At 49.2% G+C, this 13,317-nt stretch overlaps 1 protein-coding gene across 2 annotated transcripts in view; it reads right to left on the bottom strand.

The window, feature by feature from the left end:
• kirrel3l (kirre like nephrin family adhesion molecule 3, like) overlaps positions 1-13,317 on the bottom strand; it is a 32,385-nt gene that overhangs the window by 3,167 nt on the left and 15,901 nt on the right. For both annotated transcript variants that reach the window (XM_084026927.1, XM_084026928.1), the window contains exons 2-11: positions 8,545-8,700; positions 7,763-7,912; positions 5,668-5,825; positions 4,098-4,248; positions 3,872-3,977; positions 3,406-3,554; positions 3,159-3,286; positions 1,830-1,956; positions 1,593-1,693; positions 674-872 (exon numbers count right to left, since the gene is read on the bottom strand). In XM_084026927.1, the coding sequence (XP_083883053.1) occupies positions 674-872; positions 1,593-1,693; positions 1,830-1,956; positions 3,159-3,286; positions 3,406-3,554; positions 3,872-3,977; positions 4,098-4,248; positions 5,668-5,825; positions 7,763-7,912; positions 8,545-8,700 (1,425 nt within the window). The remainder of the gene's footprint in view (positions 1-673; positions 873-1,592; positions 1,694-1,829; positions 1,957-3,158; positions 3,287-3,405; positions 3,555-3,871; positions 3,978-4,097; positions 4,249-5,667; positions 5,826-7,762; positions 7,913-8,544; positions 8,701-13,317) is intronic.

Here is a 13,317-nt window from a genome sequence, read left to right as displayed (position 1 = left end):
TGCAGATCAGAGCAAAAGAGAGCCATCCGTTCATTTGTCTTGCTAATCCCAAAAACATCAGCGGCTATAGAAATTAATCTGCGGTAAACCCCGGCCTGCGTATGCTCATGCGGGCACCCCGGCATCCCACAGCCCGGCTATTGCCTCTAATCTCTCTGAAATAAGGGTAACAAGGCCTGACATGCAATGAAGCAACAGACAGTAATCTAATTAGAGATTCCAGGAGATACCGCTGCCCGTTCCTCTGGAGACCCCACTCTGCTGCGTTCATGTAAATTACTGGCAAGGACCTTATTTTTGGTGTCGGCTGCAACAAAGGCTTCCACCAGCATCAGTGTAGTGATACTCCCGCCTCCTTTTAAGATCACTTAAAGCGGCTGCAGCCTGAGATGCAGGACTTGGCTCCGAGACGGTGATGGAGAATATGAGCCCAAAAGGCATGTGGCTTCCTCTAATTGACTTTTGTCCCCCCAATCAATATCTATGTTATGGGGGGTGAACATATTCATTAAAGGAACCATCTGCTGATTAAATCATATCGATTCGAGTATACTGTAATTAAGATAAGCACAAGACAAGAGCGCTGCTTTCACCTAATCTGGCCCTCTTTCACGGGGGAGGATTGAGAGCATCGCTGTACCTCCGGTGGAGATTATTGTAAGTGTGTGCGTACCTTGCTCCTTCAGCGTGACCAGGGCGGTGCCGGTGCCGAAGCGGTTCCACGCCGTGCAGTTGTAGCGCAGCTGGAAGTCCTGCGCCAGCGTCTCGGACAGCACCAGGGAAGACAGGACTCCGTGGTCGCCGGCCACCGTCTGCACCGAGTAACGACCGGAGGAGCCGGAGGACAGGCTCATGTCTCCGAAGGTCCACACCTGTGGAGAGGAGAGGGAGGAAAGCCGGCGGGGGAGTGAGCCACTTTCCTGTGAAGAATTCCTCGCCGGTAAGCAAAGCAGAAGGCCCGCTCGGCTGTTTATCCTCAGATCCTGGCCTGCCACTGACTGAACACTAGTTCCTCTCTCTGTTCTGCATTCTCTCCGCTGACCTCCGAGGTGCTCCGTGGCTGACACAGCTCACAGGCTCATGTTTAAGCTGCCTCCCACGTCTGCCCCGCAGGTGAGGCCTAAGGAGGGTTAGGTAGCTGCTACTATGAAATAAGGCTCCTCTCTGCCGCTGCTAGCGTGGGGCCAGCAGGGCACCTGTCTCTCACTCCTTCTCACACCCTAATTATCCTCTCTCAGCCCGCCGTGCGTTCAGCAGTTCAACGGGGTCAGCCGAGCGATGCCTCTTGGGCCGCTAATTGAATGCGGTTTGACTGAAACCTACAGGAAGGCGGGTCTCCCACAGCTCCTCTCCGACTCCACTGCCTCTACTGTCAATGTCGGCGCAATTTCAGTGGTGAATACGTGTGTGTGTGTGTGTGTGTGTGTTAGCGTTGCGAGGCGCAGATGCGCTGGTGCAAAGGTGTGAGGGTGAGGTCGGGGGTAAAGCTGCGCTGACTGATTGTGCTCATGTGGGTGTGGAGGAACGAGGAGGTTGTAAGCTCCCGAAGACAAGCGAATGACGCACAACACAAAGGAAGAGGTTTGACTTACAATCTTATCAGGGGGGGGGCTGCTTCCCACACGGCACTCCAGCTTGCCCTTGGAGTGCTTGACGGCATGCTGCGCGCCGTCCGCTGTGATGATAGGGGGGCCTGATGGGAGAAAAAGAGACTGAGTGAGCAGAGATTAAAAAAAAAGAGAGATTTTGAAATATTGACCAAAATTGTCAGATCTGACTTTTGATGCTACTTATTCTACACATCAGTCCAAACATGACAAGCAACTCACCATTTACAGTGAGAGCGACGTCTCTTTCTGCCACTCCGATCCGGGGCACAATGGCCTTGCAGGTGTATGTCCCAGCATCCTCCTGGGTAACAGCCTTCAGCTGCAAGGTGTTACCATTACTGAGCACCTAGTGAGGAATCGAGAAAGACAAGTGAGACGTGTGTGAAAGAGAGAGAGAGAGAGAAGGAGTGAGAGGAAAGAGCGAGGCGGCGGCGGCGGGGCGAAGACGAAGAAGCAGACAAAGGAAAGCGGGACCTTTATCGGTGGCCCAGTCATTGTGGAGGCAGCAGAGGTGGGCTGACCATTGTAACAAATGCTGGTGGTTTGAGTTTAATTTCATTGTGAAGCGCTCTAATCACAGCATTAAGCACTCCAGCCAGCGCTGAATGACCACGCTGCCGGGGAGATTGTTGTAATTAAACAGTGGGGACAGAACATGGCGCTGTGGTGTGAGTGGGCCTTAGCCTTCGGAGCGGCTGCAACCACTCACTCACTCCTTAGCTCATTGATCCTGTCATTCCATCAAGCTGTGATTAATCCATTTACCCCCCCTGCTCCCTCCCTCTCTACATCCCCTCTCACTCGCTCCATTTTTTTTATTTTTTTTTATTTCAACACACTTACGGAGTAACCCAATTAATCCATTACTCGTAGCCGGTGAGAGGGACAGTGGCAGTGGGTGGATTAGAAAAAAAAAAATGCCTGCGCTTTTTTTCCCCTCAGAGGAGCTGAAAGCATTCACTCTTTGAGATGACAGCATCGCTTACGCCATCCTGCAGCAGTCCTTTTCTCCAGCATCGCCTCAGAAATGATATTAGTCGCCGGGAGAGAAGCTCCTCAGGGATCGCCCCACTGATGGCGTGTGTGTGTGTGTGCACCAAAAGACTTTTACTAAGATGGTGTCCCATTTGCTCCACCTACGAAATTGACTTTAAGGAAATGGATACTCAAGTGCAGACTTTTTTTTTTTAATGTCTAAGAGGTTGGAGCGGCGCTCTGAAAGTTGCAGCACGTGTTGCGATTCTCCTCGTTGGAAACCACTGCTACGCTCACTGGTTGACTGATTGATCGCTTGATTAGAGTCACGGCAGCATGTCATGCGCCCTGATGATGCTGCATGAATCTGTCAGCTTCCTGCCAGAGGCTTTAGCCCTCGGGGAGCGTGGAGAGAGGAGGTGTTGGGAGAGTCGGCCTGAAAAGGAATGTTGGGGGGGGAAATGTGTGAGGGATTCATGCCTCAAGGCCATGTGTGATTGTTTCTCTCTGGAGGGATTGGTGTTGAAGCTTTTACTACTAAGTTGAGGTGGTGACTAGTGTTTGTTGCCTTACCACGCTGGAGCCCTGCTTGGTCCAGGCCAGGGTCAGAGGAGGGTTTCCAGTCCAGGCGCAAGTAAAGGCTGCATCCATCCCTATATCCACCGTCATCGGCTTGGGCTCCGACAGCAGTCTGGGGCCAACTAAGGGGGGAAGCAACACAGACAGCCACTTCCATTAGAATCAATAAGAGACTGCTTTTACAGTAAAAAAAAAGCTCAAAATACACAGCTGAGCCACAGTGCACGGAAGATAAACTCACACTGGACATCGACCAGGGTGCTGACGTTGGTGCTGCCCACAGAGTTGGACACCTCACAGGAGACGGGGTCTGTGAAGTAAGAGAAGTCCACCGTCACCTCGAGGCTGTCCCCGTTTGCTTCCGAGATGGGAACGCCTCCTTTCGACCACCTGGGACAGACGAATGATCACATTATACAGTCGCATTAGTTCAGGGGAAGGTACTTCGCCATGCGTATCAAAGTGGTTATTAGCCCATTCACGGCTTGTGCCAATCACAATCAAGCGCTGCCAATCAAGCCTGCCCGGGAATCGAAGCACTTGCATGCTTGTACTGATTTTTTTTTTTTGGATGACATCTTTACTCTTGTTGGCACATCTTGAAGTAGCTGTATGATTGTGCTGCATCATCATCTTAGACTGCTGCCTCTGCATGTATAGTGGCAGGATCAGAGTGAAAAATGTAGCTTAAAATGAAGGATGGATACCTGTATCCAGTGATTTCAGGATTGGCTGAAGCGGAGCAAATGAAGAGAACCTTGGCTCCCTCAGTCACCGTCTGAGGCTGGACCGATAGAGTCACCGAAGGAGGGTCTGTGAGGAGGAAAGACGCAGTGTTACTGACACCAACTGGGATGCAGTAATCTTATTACTGAGAGCAGGCACTCTGCTACAGAATTGTGACATTTCGCTGGTCTTCATAGGGACACTCACGCTGGACATTGATAGTGATGGACGTCTGTCGCCCGGCCGGGGCCGCCGGGTTCAGGACCCTGCAGGTGTAGGTGCGTCCAGAGTCGCTGTCCTCGGGGACGATCGGAAGCATGCTGACAGCCGCCTCCTTCTTCCCGTCCTCCATCATTGTCTGTAGAGTTACACGACTGTTAGACGACCCAAGCCACAGTTTACAAACTGAGCTTTTATAGAGCGACTCAGAATCGAGCAGAAATGAGCATCACTTTTCCATCCGTGAACACACAACGTAGCTCTATGACACTGCGGGTCTGATTCTTCCACGCGTAAGGCGTTCACATTGCCATCCAGTCCTTTGGCATGGCAGTTAAATCATATATTTTATGGTGCAGCAGGGGATATTGTGCTGTTCCCACATTTCTGAGAGTGTTCCCCGTCAGCGCTCCTTGTTTGTCATCATCTTTTAAATCTATTTACTGCTCACAGAAATCAATACGCCTAAGTGAGGAAAGGTGTAGATTCTGAGGATATGGCTCACTGCTCTCCCACTTTCTCCCTCTCTTCTTCATACTTACACACATGGGGGGTGGAAACTGTGATGGCCAATGGTGCCTGCGTGACTGTTTTTTTGTTTTTTTTTGGTGTGTGGTGGTGGTGGTGGGGGGGGAGAAGTGAGAAAGAAGTGTCACGCATCTTAGGAAGCCAGCAAGGGCAAGCTGAGCCTTTTCCCTGGACAGCCAAATCAATGGATGCAGGCTTCACTTCCTCCGCCAGACACACAAAAAGCACTTTTATGCTAGATCAAATCACATCACTCGCTGTCACCACTCCTCACTAGGACAAAGCTTTGTCTGCCCCCCCCCATCCTCATTCCTTAATGTTGGAAATGATCTGTTTTTCACAAAGCTATCTCACTAGTTAACTCTATATCCCCCCCACCCACGTCTATTCTACTCCTCCTCCTCCCTCCTCCTCCAATCCTCTTCCCTCTCTTCTCACTGCAAGGCTCTCGCCTCCTTAAATGTGGCGTTTAGCGTCGTTTAGCGTGGTCAGAGAGCATGAAAAATGTGACACTTTCCCAGCCGTGGCTGGCTTACGCTCCGGCGCATCCCCATTGTGTTTCTGCATTGTTGTGGGTGATTTCTCCTCTGCAGAAACTCTACTGTATGAAACACTCATGCCTGTCTGAGCTTTGGCATGCTCCAGTTATGCTGTAGTGTCGCTGCATTAGTGAGCAAAGGGGGGATGGATGGAGGGGGGGGGGGGTAGCAGTGAGGCGGAGGAGGAGGAGGAGGAGGAGGAGGAGGAGTGGGAGGGGGGTCAGGCTAGAGTGAAAATGGGAGGGGGACTGCAGAGAGTGAGCAAAGAAATTGTGCGAAGAGAAGGATGGTGATAGAAAAAAAAGAAGGGAGAGGAGGAAAATAAAAAAGAGGAACGGAAGAAAAAGCCAGAGTATCATACTCGAACAGAAAATATTTTTCTGTTTTGAATAGCTTTGCATTTATTTCTAACCCGCTGTTACATGTTGTAATACGGCGTGGGTGTGAGTGACTGAATGATAATGCCAGGCATGGATGTGTTCTCACTGTACCTTGGAATAAATTGCGGTCTCCATGACCTCTCCATCTCTGTACCAGGTGATCTCCGCAGCAGGTTTGGCTCCCGAGGCTCTGCAGGTGAGATTGTGTGGTGTGTGGGCCTTAAGACGCACAACAGGGCCGCCCTCCACCACGGGGTCCGCAGGAGGAACTGTGAAGCACAACAAACATACCACTCAACACAACACAACAACAACAACAAACCAGACCTCCGCACAGCTCCGGGCCAGCGCAGAGCCACAAAGATGTTATTGAGCTCGCTGTTGCTCTTAGCTCAGCATCAATATATCGCAACAGCCAAAGAGGCAAACAGGATGTCCGTATGGCCATGTGTCTGTTGTTTAACAAGCTGTAGCTTAAGACCGAGAACAGTTGTCATTCGGAGGGAAAAACCCGACTCGACCACATTTATTTTCTTTCTTGGGACTAACATTATTACTCTATTTGCTCTTACTGTTGCCGAGTGATATTTCAACTGAATTGCTTATTTGTTCATTTATTTGCATGGTTTCGCACGCACCACTGGCAAGCCAAGCGTGCCACCCCTGATGAAGGCGTCTATCTCCCCAACCAATATGAGAAGGCGTAAACATGGGGCTTGTGCTGGCCTTTCTCGCTCCCTCCACCGAACCAATTTCACTGTGTGTATCTGAATTGTCAGAGGTCCTTCCGCTGCCGCGGCACGGACACTAATGGAATCCGAGTGCTAGGTGATTTTAATTTCCATGCCGATTCCCCTGACTGCACTCCCGCCGTTGACTCCTTTGACTGTGCAGGATTGCTTTGGTCTCATCTGGCCACATTGATTTACACACACACACACCCACACGCACACGGTCAGAAAAAGCCCCCTCCTCCCTTTAACACCCTTATGTCCACACATAAACACAAACCGCAGCTTCTTGAGCGATTCACCTGATTTCCTTTCTATATTAATGCAATGCATATAATGTTTATGAGCCGGCAGGCTGCGGCTTTCAGGGTGCATTAAATGTGAAAGTGGCAGTCGCACCAACTTTCTGTGCTGCCTCCACAATGGTGGTGTGTGGGCTTGTGGTGAGGGCAGCACTTTGTGCAGCTCTGACAGCGACAGGAGGCGCAGAAAAGTGGGCTGAGGAACACGGGGGGAGCTTTGTGTGGATCTCTTCGTTCCGTTGAAATGTTTCTCCGTGCCGCTTGTGATTGCATTCTGCTCGCCTTTCCATGGCAACCCTATCTGTAGCGCTCGGCACCCTCGTGAACTCGGAGCGCTAACCTCAATAGCAACAGATAGATTCGGTGACAGCCGGCTCTGTGCTGAAAGATTTGCGTTCTGTTGTGGCGTGAGTTAATTAACTAATCCTTTCGTCCCTCTGTAAATGTTCTCTTATATCTGTATGATACTCGCTTGTGGGTGAAATTATGAACAAATGAACAGATTGATATTCATTCCTGTGCCACCAGATGCCAGCAGTGCTTTGCCGATTCCAATCCCCCCAGGACTCGGCCCTCTGCCCCCCCTCCCTCCACCTCTGAACGTCTGTGTGAAGAAGTAGATCACTCACATCACGTTAATGTAAAAACCGCCTTGCGGTTGACAAATGTTGTGGCTCACTGTAAAATGTGCTAACTGTGCAGACCCTGACTTTCAAGCGACTGCGCGAGTCATTTGTGACTGCAGCAATCACATTATCTTAGACTTCCACAGTCTTGATTATCGCTACTGAGAGCAGAGGGCTTTCTTTTTTTCCCCAGATAAATCTCTCGGCTGAGCCTCGCCTGGTTCGAATTATACTTTCAGGACATGATTTAAACCAGGAAACTAGATTTACAACCAAGTTATCTTTGAGTGGTGATAAGAGAGCGTTTGCAAATTGCAAATTGAAGAGTATTTTTAGTGTGTTTTTTGTTGGTTTCGTCCGTGTTAAGTCATGCTTTAAACGTGATTATCTCTTGCGTATTGTACATATGTTATTTGTAGCTTTGTCTCCGTGTTTCTGTGTTTCTGTGATGAAGACACTCCTGTGATTGTTTCCCGCGCGCTGCCAGCCCGCGGGCCTTTGGCGCGAGGGCCGGCTGTGAGGATCATGCGTGAGCTGTGTATCTTACCTAGTACAGTGAGCTTGGCACGGTGGGAGCGTAGCGCCGCCTGTGTAGCCTGACACTCGTACACCGCGTCATCCTCCAACTCTGCTGAATCGATCAGCAAGCTGTGTTCGCCTGATAGCGGGTCGCCCATTAAGGAGTACCGTGTCCAACCTGCGTGAAGCCAGCACAGAGAATGGAGTCAGAGAGGCAAACAAAACCACCCAACAACCAACACGTAATGAAGGGGACTATGAAATAACAGACTCGCGCGTCGAACAAAAGGCGGGAGAAAAAAAAACGTGGCAGAGGCTCTTTAGGAGAGGAATGAAAGCGAGGAGCGCCTCGCGGAGCCAGGGCGTCGAGCCGAGCGGTGTGAGGCGGGAGAAATGCAACACGTGAGAAGAGCCGCTGTGTGACGACTCTGTCCTTTTAAAGACAGACACAATGGAGATTGGGTGGCTAAGGTCAAGAGGAAGCCTCTCCACCTTCTCTCCAGTCGGCCACACATTTAAATGTCAGCGCATGACAAAAGCCAATTGATTATCTACCTTCCTACAAGACCCTTAAAATGCTAAACAACAAATTAAAGTTTCCGCGTGTGCAGCCGTGGCCGACCTGTCTGCACACTACATTGTTCCCTAAACATTCATTTGCGTAAAACTCGGGCGGTCGACGTGGAGGGACTCGCTTCCTAATGAGACCTGGCATTGATCGCGCCAAGACGGACGGAGACGAAGAGGGCAATAAACACCGGAGAGCAGTCGAGGAAAGTGAGACGGGGAATAAGAAGCCAGTGATAATACCTGGTAGGTCTCGCTCTCCACCCAGTGCCAGGCCATCTTTGGTCCACTGTACCATTCCCCGGTAACCCACGATGACACACGGTAGAGTCACCGACTGACCGGATACCACCACCTGGTCCTGGGGCTGCTGGGAGAAGTAGGCTGCTTGGGTGGCTGCTGTGAGGGGGGAAAAAAGAGAGAAATCACAATGTGAACAAAAAATGTTCATTACGGTGGATGGATAATTTACACTGAAATTAATCAAATGGCTATAAAATATACAGATACGCACAAAACTGCTAATGGCATTTCAGAGAATGTAATGGCGGTACTTTCTGCAGTGCCAGCAGAGATGTAGCACGAGAAAAGTGAAACTTCCCCTGTGAGTTCAGGGGGAAAGTAAGTATTAAAGAAAGCAGACCGCTCTGCTCACTCCCTTGTTTTTAATGGCACTTGCTGAGAGAAAGGACAAGGCCGACATGTGTGAAAATCTACGTTTTTTCTCCCCCCTCTCCATAAACGTGGCTTCTGAGAGGACGAGTCAGCTGCTGCTCATAAGTTATTTAACTCTTTCTCAACACCATATGGTTATGTGCTCGCTGACATGAAGCAAACACGCTTCTGGGGAGAAAAAAACCTGCCACTCTTTCGGTGTGCTTTTTGTAAAAATGGATGTTAAACAATCAAAACTCCATTAAAGTTCCCGGGGGACCCATCCGTTTGAGCCTGCTGAAAGTCAGCGGAGACACCTGCTGCCGTTCTGCTGCTGTGTTTAAGTGAGGCACGCGGTCTCGCCGGATTGGCTGGCCCGCCTTCACACGTAATACAGGAACGCCGCGTGAATGCGGATCCGCGCTTCCCGACTGTTTGTGCCACTATGCTAAAGATTGAGTATTACAAACCCTACTGGCAGGGGGAGATGGCAAGACTCCAGAGGTAACTAATCCGTAGGGAAAGGTGGGAGGAGAGGGGGGAGAGAGAGGCAGTCGGTTGGTTATCTAAGTGGGGTGTCTGTTTGAGTTGGGAAGAGGACTTAAAAAAACCCTTCCCTCATTCTCCTTCTCCCTTTCTTTGTTGCTCGTTGGAGAATGGAAGGGAAGGGGGACAGAGGAAGATAAAGAGGGTTCTATTCAGGCAGTGCTAAGCCCCCCCCCGAACTGCTTCTCTTGGTGGGAGCGCTTAAACAGACAGGGCCCCCCCCCCCCCCTCCAAGCAAAGAAAGCTGCTGAAAGGAGGGCAACATACGGCGGCCAGAGACGTGCTATTGTCCCCTTGTCCCTCTCTTTTAATAGGCCTCTTCATTTCCAATCAATCCTGCTAAATGCAAGTTTAATAGCTTTTCAATAGGAGCTTTTCCCCCCAGAGGGTAGCTGGGATTTTCTCTCTCTCTCTCACCCCTTTTCTCTCCCCCCCCCTCTCCCTCGCCTCATTCTCTCTACTTTTTGAAAGGGGGGCTTCCGAGGTTGTTGGCAGTGTTTATTCTGCACTCAATTATCCACTTCATCTCGGTGTGCACCACGGACTAAACCCTGCTCCCCCTTCTCTCCCTTTGCACCCTGCTGTCTCTGTCACCCAACGGCACAATTGAAGCCGCCAAACCGTGAGTTCATCAGGAACGCGAGTTCTTCATTGTTTAGACAAACAAAACAAAAAAACATTTCACATGCGCCCATTATTTCCACCTCTCCAGCTGGGCCAAAGGAGATGTTAATAGATAGCTTAACAGGAAAAAAAGATCAGAGAACAATGCATGTCAGCTCGCCAATAATGTCCCCGTGTACATCATTTTACCAAAGTGTCTGGAAAAGCCTATTGAGCGGTGGGTGCAAACAGGTAGGCTGTATGTGTGTCAGCCACTGTGGATCAAAGGAGGCCAATTTGAGAGCGTCAATGAGAAGTGAAACGTCTTCTAGCAGAGGCTATTAGGGGTTTAGTGAAGGCTGGCATTTTCCCATCATACCTTCAAAATGCCGTTTTCACAGTCTGCCTGCCTGTCCCCAACATTCAGCGTTTTCATACGCTTGCACGGCGAGTTAGGGATTGTCCTCTTTGTGCTTGCAGGACAAACAGGACAAACATTGATTCCAATTAAAGAATCTTGCCCAGAGTATCTAAATGTGTACAATGGGTAATAATTCTCTGCATTTGGAGTGATTGTTTGGGTGGATTACATGCACTGAATTGTGTCTCTTTACCCTCACCCACGTACAATTTCTCATGCTCACATATGGCAATTAACGTCACACGTGCACACACATGCAAATGCGGGCGTACAAATATAGAGTACAGAGCCGTGTACTGTAGCGAATGTCTTCACACCATATGAGTGATTCATTGCTCTCCAGATCCCTTATTGAAAATGCTCAACAGAACATCTCGACTGGCTAATGACTCATGCCAGATTCCTTTAATTCCTCCTTGCTGAATTAGACAATTCTTTGACGGTGTATTAGCAGCTTAATTACATGAATACATTTCTGATGGGGAGAGAGGGAGGAACGGAACCAGACAAAGGAGCGGTGGAGGAGAGGCAGTCGGAAGAAGTAGGGAGCTGTGGGTGTGAGGAGGCTCGTTCTTGGTGTGCTGCAGTGCCACGTAAACACACACACACACACACACACACACACACACACACACACTCGTTCATGTACACAAACACCACAATGCCATTTGCTCTCAGTGTTTTCACCAGTCTCAAACGAGGAGCCTGTCTGTTGGCTGCAATTGAAACGCATTTGAAAAGAAAGATTTGAATCCCCCTGAAATCCCGACGTTTCTGCGGTGGATGTGAATTTATTTACCGTGTCGTCTTGAATGTTACGCAGGTAAATATGTGCAGATTAGTTGTACCACATGCAGTGTGCTTAATGTTACTTTAAAGGCAGTTACATTTTAGTCCTCATGAGAAAATGCAACATTCACTCTTGTTTCTTACCTTTACTCTGTGTGTGTGTGTGTGTGTGTGTGCGTGTGTGTGTGTGTGTGTGTGTGTGTGCTCACACTTTTCCATTCCCCAGTAACAAGGTCAAAACACATTTGGCCTGATATATTTTAATCCGGATTTCTCAAAATGGAATATCATTTCACGCTCCTGGATGCACATGGGGCTAAGTTTATGTGTGTGTGTGTGTGTGTGTGTGCATTTCTGCCCGACTGTGTGGGCTTAGTGTGTGTTTCTGTCTAAAAATATGCAATGCATGTTTATGTCTGAGTGTGCGTGCGTCTAAATGTGTGAATGAGTGTGGAGGGTGGGCCGGTGTTAATAGGGAAAGCGACTTGTCAGGCACCGGAGGGCACATTTAGCAGTTACTTTGACACACTGACTTTGCCGTCTGCGTCACATGGTCGGAGTTAAGTGCAAAAACAGCCTCTCTGACTTGGACGCAACCTATTAAAGAGCTTTGCGCCGACCCTGGCTGCTGCCTGCACTCTCTCTCTCTGTCTCTCTGCCCCGCTCTCTCTCCTTCATCTGAGCTGATAGGGATACATGCACATCAGGAGGGATCAGGGAGAGATGGACAGATGTCAGCAATGATCCGTCCACCACTGGACATCTGCCTTGATAGAATTAGATTGAACAAGTCAGTGTGTGTGTGTGTGTGTGTGTGTGTGTGTGTGAGTGTGTGAGTGTGTGTACTGGCCATGATTCTGAAGACTGAGAAATATAATGGCCCTGCAGATGACCTTTAGATAAAATGGGGATCTCTCTCTCTCTCACACACACACACACACACACACACACACACACACACTCTACAGTGCATTTACTACCAAGTCGCCACAGTCATTATCTCTTACGCCATTTTGGTAATCAGTCGAGAAAAAAAAGAAAATTCCACGCCGTGAATCAATTTAACGCAGCGTTCAAAAAGTCAGGTCGTCCAAATAAAACATAAAACAACGTCAGACTCTCTTGGTTGCGACAGCTCAGGCGATGCACTCTGTCCATTTCCCCGTGTTGTTATAATGACACTCAACTGCATGTTCATTCACTCTAAGAGGCTCCGAGCCGCGTTCGCAGAGAGTCCCTATTTTAGTCCTGATTTTATTCCATGTCCTCATTCCCATCCAGTGCAAAGAGTGCAACATCCAGTCCTGTGGGGTCTATAAATATAAGTGCTCTCAACTTGACTGGACAATTTGCTCCGTGCAGTAATAATTCAAAATGTAAAAAAAAAAATAAAAAAAGTAGCGCCTGATATCTACTTGCATTTTTGTCTCCCACCAGTGGAGGAGGCAGAATCCTTCCCCAGAGTTCCCAACAATAAGAGTCAGAGTGGAGAAAATGAGGCGGAGGGGGAAACAGACCCCAAAATCCGAGCACAAAACAAGGCAATTGGCAAAAAAGTGTCAAGCTTGGAATAAACATCCCCTTTCCCCAAATGCCATCCATTGTGCCTTGTCTAGATAAGGCTTCTAAATCGGGCTGGAAATGCAAGCTCCATTTCTCTCTGTATGGAATTATTATCCCTTTGTTTTCAGTCAGGCTCTTTTGTCTTCCCCTTCCTGTGTGTTTGTGTGTGTGTGTGTGTGTGTGTGTGTGTGTGTGTGTGTGTGTTTATACAAACAGATAGTAGTGCTGATGAAGCTGAACCAAAGACTATGTCCCAAAGGGAACCCTGCACCCATCTCATGTTTGATCTGGCTTCTAAGCTCATTACCACGACTCCTTCGTCTTCAACTTCTGAGGGCTTGAAGGGGACGAACAACGATACCACCCACCAACTTGTGGCGCCCAACGCATGCACGGCATGTGTGAGGAAACTCTGTGCTTTTTTTCTTTGACTTGGACCG

The sequence above is a fragment of the Eutrigla gurnardus genome (assembly GCF_963514095.1).
Source record: "Eutrigla gurnardus genome assembly, chromosome: 14".
Lineage (NCBI taxonomy): Eukaryota > Metazoa > Chordata > Actinopteri > Perciformes > Triglidae > Eutrigla > Eutrigla gurnardus.
The sequence above is the reverse complement of the archived record's forward strand: the minus strand, read 5'-3'. Positions and strand labels throughout refer to the sequence as shown.